Source organism: Austrofundulus limnaeus, unplaced genomic scaffold, assembly GCF_001266775.1.
Source record: "Austrofundulus limnaeus strain Quisiro unplaced genomic scaffold, Austrofundulus_limnaeus-1.0 Scaffold194, whole genome shotgun sequence".
In the NCBI taxonomy this organism is placed as follows: domain Eukaryota; kingdom Metazoa; phylum Chordata; class Actinopteri; order Cyprinodontiformes; family Rivulidae; genus Austrofundulus; species Austrofundulus limnaeus.
In genome coordinates, this window is record NW_013952596.1 from 836,910 (window position 1) to 845,372 (window position 8,463).

General features: G+C 40.0%; 1 protein-coding gene across 1 annotated transcript in view; it reads left to right on the top strand.

The window, feature by feature from the left end:
- Window positions 1-6,095: 6,095 nt before the first annotated feature.
- The window catches only part of abcc6a (ATP-binding cassette, sub-family C (CFTR/MRP), member 6a), a gene marked incomplete at its 5' end in the record, with an annotated part of 30,462 nt that continues 28,094 nt past the window's right edge, over window positions 6,096-8,463 (top strand). Inside the window, 1 exon segment of the mRNA XM_014018520.1 lies at window positions 6,096-6,457. Within this exon segment, the coding sequence (XP_013873974.1) occupies window positions 6,416-6,457 (42 nt within the window).

Below are 8,463 nucleotides of genomic sequence, written 5' to 3' on the forward strand. Positions count from 1 at the left end.
GTTTTGAATCCACAAAATACTTTTTTGGGGCCAGTACTGATTGGCCAAGCAAACTCACGTGATCTGTAGCAAGTGATGGCCAAGCGGGGCGTGTCATCACGACTTTATACAAGTGTGTCTTTATCTCCATGGTAGAGGCTCCGCCGAACCCCTGAGACCGGCTCATCGAACCCCTAGGGTTCGATCGAACCCAGGTCAAGAACCACTGCCTTAACCAAACCATTCCACCAGCTAGATGAAGCTTGAGTTTGAGTGTTAAGTCTTTTGAGGCGTGTGTTAACATTATCACAATTTCATTATAAAAATATGTAATCAGTCACAATTGATTAAAAAACATTTCAGAATCACCTAGAAAAATTAACCCTTGTGTGTAGTGCATTTAAGAATCAGTACTAACAGAACCCCAATACATTTCTTCAAATTGTTGTGCAAATAGAAACTGATTCATTGGATATAATTCAGTCCGTTTTACTGATATTAACCTAATATTTGGTGCTGAGGCTGATCTCCAGCACAAGTTTTAAGCATTAACAAGAATCATTAGTTATGCTTTAAACTGCACCATACATTCAGAGAATAAGGACAGAGTTATAAAAAAGGTTGTAAACATTCCTATTCTTATAAAATATCCAAAAGTAAACAAGCTCAACAATTGGACAAAATACAGATGTTTTGTTTAGATGATTGTGCTTTGCTTTARTCTGTATAAAACAGTCACACTGGCAGGATTATAACTGCAGCCAGAGGTGTGTCTTCAAATTTCACCTATCAGTGCAGCTTTGCATCCCCCACCCCTCGGGCCCACTCCAGGCAGTTTCACAATCACTTACACTTTGAAACGTGACCATCACATGTAGGTTGTTGGTAAACATCACACACACATAACATGAACCTAAAGTGAGTCACAGGTGGAAAAAGTGCGGGCAATGACTCATGTGACTCTGAGGACCCTTTGAGTGGGATTTTCCTTAGAATAACTTGTAAACCGGAAACTCACAGTAATCTGCTCTACTCCTTTAGAGCAGATTATTGATTATTATTATTATTTTTATTATTGTGAAAGAAGAAATTGTGAAACAAATCTTAAAAACACAAGAAAGGAACTCCAGGTGCCTTTTATAGAAAAATTTATTTTGAATTGGGCTGCGACTTTTACACGTTTGGGAGAAAATAGGCAAATACACTACCTGACCAAAAAAAAGTCATCACCTGGATTTAACTAAGCAAATAGGTATGAGCCTCCTATTGGATAATTACTGCATGGGGGATTATCTATCAGCTGGCAACAAGTTATTTAATCCCAACTGGTGCAATGAGTTGCTTCTCATGTCCAAAGACACATYCTGTGGTCRTGGAGAAGATAGTCTGTTTGAGAAGGGTCAATTCATCAAGCAGAGAAAATATCTAAGGCAGGGGTCTGCAACCTGTGGCTCTGGGGCCACATGCGGCTCTTTGGTCCCTCTGCAGCGGTTCTGTGAAAATGTGACCAAACATAACAGGATTTTTTTTTGTTTGTTTTGATACCCACAAAAGAAATAAATTGTGTGCAAATATGTGATCAATACTACTAATACAAAAAGTAAAACATGTTAATTCATGCTAGCCTGTTGCTTACTTAAATAATCAAATCTTTCTCTCATATGCATCAGGGTTGCATTTAAACACTTTTAAGACTACGTATTAATAATAAAAAAAATGTCTGAATAGTTCAGTTGTACTATGTTTTATGAAATTCAGTAAAAACTATATTCAATATTTTTCTTGTGCATGAACATGTTATTTTTTTCTTTTGTCCTGAAGTGTAAAAATAATAATAAATTATAAAATTCACTATATATTTTTTAGTTTTATAATGTCACCTCTACTGGCCATAAAGTTTCATGAAAAGGCCTGGAAAAGGCCCACAGACCATCAGTTGACAATCACAGTTGTAGCTTATTATGCAGCTCTGGGCACATTTTATTAGTGAGCTAAGTAGCAGAAAAGGTTMTTTTGATTGTGAAGGTTGCAGACTCCTGATCTAATGAAATTGTGGAAACTACAAATATGCGTTAAGAACGGCTCAGCACATTATTAAAAAAATGGAAGGATAGTGGGGACCCATCGTCCTCAAGGATGCACCCATGGTGCCGACTGTACAAGCCTGTGGGGGCAGGGCCATGATCTGGGGTTGGAGGCTTATTGAAACAAGGTCACAGTGAATGTGTGCCATAATCAAAACTAAAGGCAATCCAATGAAATATGAGTATAAGACCCCTTTTTTTGGCCAGGCAGTGTCTTACCATCCTGCACACTTTCATTCAGCACACAAGAGAAGAGTCAACCGGACAGTGAAAATAGAACCTTGGTGTCAAGTTGACAATAAAAAAAACAACCTTCCGTAGCTTTGAAAAGAGAAAATTTCAATAAACCTCTGCCTGTTACAAAAGCAGTGTTAGTAAAACAGAAAAGAATCAATTTGTGAGTATTTGGACTTCTGTGTGAATGAGTAGCTCATCAGCTTTGTTGATGTTTGTATTTTTAGCTTGAGGTCCAGCTCATTCACAGAGACGTGTGAGGTGAGTCAGCTGAGCTCACAGACGTTAGAAAGACCTGCTCCACCGGGTTTCACAGATTTAGATGACTCTTCTTCTTCTTATCACATAACTTTGCAAAGCAGTTGTGCTGACAGGCAGGAACTAAGTTGTAGTCAAACATCAACTGGAGTGAAGCAGTGGGAACAGATTTGTGTGGCAGTGTGAGGTAAATATGGAGGGAGGGGGAGCGGAAGGAGCCCAGTTATAATTGCTTGCGTAGGCTGACACATATGAATTTACAGGCCAAACTGGAGCAGTGCCACTCATTTAACACTGTTTATTTAAGAGCTGTGAGAAAAAAAACAAACAGAACAGATATTTTGCTCACTTGTTTCCTAAACCGTTTCACGCTCCTCCCTTTGCTTTGCTGTTTCTAAATTTGCCTTCCCTGCACTCAAACGTAAGAAGCCAAAATGACACCATTATTTTGACTAGACTGTTTTTCCTCCCAGTGAGAGAGGCCAGAGGAAGTGTAGGTGACCTAGACTGGTTAACCACGGCACAGCCACGGGCAGGCTGAGGCATTGCCACCCCCGCAGCCACCCTCTGCATCCAGCGCCTGCCAGGTCCACATTACTACTACTACATGCCACGACCACAAGTGGCCTCATTCCAGCGCCAGTCTCCCTTTGGGTCCACGCTCAGTGCTTTCTCTTTCTCCGTCRGTGTAAACAGTCTGCTGTCTGGCCGTCGGCTGTAACGAAGCTCATTTGGGTTTATTTTACTGCCTGTTTGTGTGTATGTTTGCGTTTGCGTGGCTCTCTGTCCTCGGTGCACGCGGACTGTTCGACGTGTGTTGTTTTTCTGAGCTTTTTCACCACGAGTTGCACCACCTTCAACCTCGAGCGCCCCTCTCAGGGGACCATCGGCTCGGGGATCTTGGCTGAGAGGCTTTTTCGGAGTCTGCAACCCATAAAATACAGTATTTACATTTACCCACAAACACTTTGTGTGACGACGGAGCAGTTTTAGCGTACGTAAACTTGTTGACCACTATGCAGCTTCTCTGCTCTGACGTACCCGTTCAGTTCTCCACCAGATGTTTTCATCTGGTTTCAGCTAATTGGAAAACACAAACATGCTTGGAGATTCGAGTGAGAGTTTAAAAAAAGGAGAAGAACACTTGCCAAGCTTCTTTGTTTTTTATTTAGAGTTTAGACTTTTGGTGTTATTCGGGTCAGAAGGTGCAACGTAAACTCTGCAGGCTGCACTGGACCTACACCCCACCACCCACCTCCCTGGCTGTGGCACACCGACTGTTCTGAGCCATTTCTTGGCTGCAGCAACACTCAGGGGTGTCAGACTCAGACATAATAGTTGGTTAGACCATAGATGTCTAATTTGTTTATATTTGTCTGACAGCTGTACTAGTTTCTTGGGAATAAAATGTTGTGATAACCAAAAAGCTATTTTAAATGCTTGACCTTCTGACTACATTCAACACATTTAACCCTCCTGTTGCCTTCTTCTCTCGACGACTTCGCCACAACAAGGCGTCCTCCACCTCACTCTGTCCTCTCTAATTGCATCCATACATCTCCTCTTTGTTTTGTTTTTTTTCCACTAATAAACCCACTGTCCCTCCTCTCGACATGTCTGGACCATCTTCATCCAGGTCTCTAACTTTATCTTTCAGTGGTTCAACCTGTGTTGCACCTCTGATGATCTCACTCCTAATCTCATCCTCGTCACTCCTGAGAAGATCAACATCTTCCAGTTCTGTCTCCTTTTGGTCAAAGTCACTGTTTTCCTCCATTTCACCATGACTACTTTTGGTGGTCTACCACATAAAATCCCAGCTTATGGCTGTGGCACGAAAACATTTTTAAAAGTTCAAGKGCTTTAGGTCATGTTACATAACTTGTTTTAACCCAAGAATGCATAAACTGAAGTAACTTATCTAGTGCAGAAACGTAACGAYGAGTCATTTAAAAATATTTTAATCCCATATTTTCTTCTGACGAGACACAAGGCCCGGTGGTGGTCAGTCTTTTTTGTCAAACTTTCCATGTTTCTTCTCTGCGGTGACCGTGCTGTTAGCTCCAGTCCAGACGGTGTCACACTTTCCTGCGTAGCTGAAGGGTTTTTCCCGGAGTTCTGACAGGATCTTCAGCATCACGCCATTTGATGATGAGTTTTTTGCAGACTACAAAGAATTTTAGGGATAGCGTTCTCTTTTTATTGCAGGTCACAGTATTTGTTTTTAACTAACGTGATTTTCACTTTACTTCCACAACACAACAACTAAGTGTCTCTCGCTTCCCAATTGTGAATACAGATTTAGAAACGTTTTCGGAAAGACGCTTTCAGAGAAAACTGAGCAATGACTTCCCATTTTCCACTTACTGTGCAAGTCTCAGCACAATAGGATGACTAATTAACCAAATATCTTGTTCTTCTTACCATATCAGCAAGTTGCGCAATCTCTGGAAACACATGTGATGCTTTGCATCAATGACTGGTCTCTGTCAGTTCAATTCATCAAGATTCAAGATGCTCATGACCTGATAATTATAGACTGATAGAATAAACGTGTTTGTAACAAAAGTAGACAGGATTTTTTTTTTTTTTTGGTAAGTGTCAAAATATTTTGTCTTGTGTTGAAATGTATGTGTTTAACAAGTATAAATACATAATACTARAAATAATTCTTTGATTTTTATCCTTATATGGTATTTAATTAATCATCTGTCAATTGATCAACTGCTTATATGAAAAAAACTCTAAAACAAAGTGATGCTTGCCCAAATATTCAGTTAAAGAGCTATTTTTAGTTAACAAATTATTTAACCATTTAACTTTTTGTTTTACTATGCACTATTAAATGCAGGAATCTGTGGTTTAAATCAAAGGTTTTTTGTGAGTGTGGCTTTTTATTTCCGAACAAAACACTACAATAAACTGAATTCTCTCTTGTAATGTAAAAAGTGCAAAACAAGCGTGTTATAAGCATTATAAGTTATGCTCCAGCAAAAGCTAATCATAAAGACAATTTTGTGAGTTTTAAGATGCAAAACGATTGGTCTTTGGTTGGTAAAATCTTGGATTTGTGTTAAGATTACATCTTAAAAGCAGTGTTTACTGGAGTGTGTCTCGTCCCAGTTTAAAAGGTATTTCTATGTTGAACCAGACACTTTGTGGCCAGACAACTGGCTGTTGGGGATGTGGGGAAAGTGGGCGAAAGAAGGAGCAAGGAGAAGGAGGTGAGGGCAAATGGGAGGAGTGTGTCTGGGTGTGGGACTGTCATCCCATTGAGGGAAGTAGCTGCCTGCGGTGTTTTGATCAAAATCCAGCAAATGTGGGAGAGAAAGAGAGAGAGAGAGAGAGAGAGAGNGTAGCTGCCTGCGGTGTTTTGATCAAAATCCAGCGAGAGAGAGAGAGAGAGAGAGAGAGAGAGAGAGAGAGAGAGAGAGAGAGAAGGAGAGAGAGAAATATTTCCACCCTCCCAGAGAGGAGTCACACTCATAAACGGCAGGCAGAACGGACAGAGAGTCAGAAAGACACAGGACTTCAGGGCAGCAGCAGTTCAAACAGGGAGTCAGGAAAAAAAACACAGATTTTCACTCAGAGAACATGTTTTATTAAGAGAGAGGAAAAGTCACTGTGTTTAAACACAAACTAAAAACTCAGAGGGGCAGACGAGGAAAATCTGCTCAAACATAYTAACATCAGAGAGGGCGAGAGCTATAAGTTTACTCTTTCACCTCCACTTTCAGACACATTTTCAGACTCTGGTGTTGGTGCAGAGTGTGTGTGCGACCCTGTGTGAGGAGGAGGAGGAGGAGGGCTGATCAACCCCAACAAGCACAGCAGCGGGGAGGAAGGAGCAAAGAGAGTGGATGGATGCCTTCTGCAGACTCAGTGGCCTGGACCCTCTGTGGGTGAGTTGATGATGCGTTCACTGACACTTATCTTTCTGTTATGTCAGTTTATCCTAATTATTGACAAAATGCAACAGTAGAGGTTTAAAGGTTTGTTTCTAATCGTGTTTCCTCTTCAAAATGGATTTTATTTTCTTTTGTGATCAGCGTTAGCCACATTTATAAGCTGTTCTTTGTCATTAGCTAAAATGAGATAAGATAAACTTCATTGTCTTCCCTAACTGTGGCAGAAACTCTCCTTTGACACGATCTTGTACATTTCACAACATGCACACACAAATGTACAAATAATGAAAACCACATTGTCACATTAACCGCATGCTCATTAGAAAGGCTGCACAAAAAGCTAAAGCAGTTATTAAAACAATAAACTTTGAACCGTGATCTAATCTGGCAACACTTATTTATGCAGGGGGAAAACACACTGACCTTCTCAGGTTGCAGTGAGAACGGGGACTGTTTGCGTTTGGAGCATGTCAGAGGTGTGTTACCCATCCCTCTGCTCTGTGATTCGCCCTCGCAGAGATGCTGAGTAAAGAGAATGGCATCAAACACAGCGACCTGCTGAGGTTAGGAAGACTTTTTAGTTTTGCACTTTAGTAAACCTCGACATTCTAGAACCCAGCTCAAAAATAGAAAACTGGCTGCGGTCCAGCTGGAACTGACTGCACTCGTTCCCAGCACACTTTCCAAGYCCCCACACCCCACCCCCTGCTCCCTCTTCTTTTGTTTCTGGATCTCGTTACAGCTAATGTGCTTGTTTTTGCTTCTGCAAAACCTCAACAAAGATGGCCGCCAATCTTTGTTGTGAAAGTAAAAGTAAATAAACTACAAGTTGTCATGTTCGACAGCCTTTTCCCATAAAAAGAAAACCTGCATTCCTGGTTACATCTGTAAGAAAAAAAAGCTGGATGTTGTAACAGATGTGTTTTTGTCCCATTTTGGCTGCACTGTACTTTGAACCATTAACTGAATCAACCTTTAACATACTTCAGAGATAGTGTCACACTGAGTTTCTGGTCACAGCCTCAGGTTGTTTTGGGAAAAGTACTAGTTATTTCACATTAGGGGAACATCCGAAAAACAACCCCCAAAAGTAGTTAAATGCCACTTCATGTACTTACTAATAATAAATTTACATACAAATCTTTCAGGAACAAATAAGAATGTGCAAAACCTTCAAAAAGAAAGTGTAAGAAATGTTAAACCTGGTTTTATTAGTTATTTATCAGACACWTTAAAAAAACTATCCATTTATTATCAGTTAGCAAAATAAAGAACATTCAATTTTTATTAAGACATTAAAATATATATTATTCCTGACATCAAACATACAGTAAAGAGGAATAATATCTAAATATTGTAGCCAAATATCATTATTGTCAAATACATTTTTCCATTATCCAACTTTGCCAACACTTGCTTAAGGCCCTGTCACACTAGACAACTTATGCCAACTTATTAACAWTTTAAAGACGTCTACGTTGAAGCTGGAATTGAAAAAATCAACAGGAAGCTTCTTTTTGGCGTGTAYATAATGTAATTCTAACAAACTGATCAAATATATAACTTTTATTAGCAATTTAGACATAAAAAATGTTTCATAAGTTGTCTAATGTGACAGGGCCTTTAGACTCTGAATGATTCTACAAGGTCCTGCTGGGTTCCAGTAGAAAATAGGTCCTTGAAGCAAACGTAACTGAACTTCCCCAAATGTGACTGAACTGCACTGTTTCATGTAGAAACACACAGTCTGAATACTTTAAAGAATGACTCAGCTGTAATTTGAACTGCAGCTCAAAATAAAACCGTCAGCAGAACGACTCACCTTCTCTGAAATTACATCATCATGGTTTCCCAAAGTGTGCAGAACTTTGTTTAACTCATTTTGAGCTCCTCGGAGCGATGAATGGATTTATTGAGAGATTTTTTAAGAAGTACTTCACGGTGGTACACACACACACACACACACACACACACACACACACACACACACACACACACAC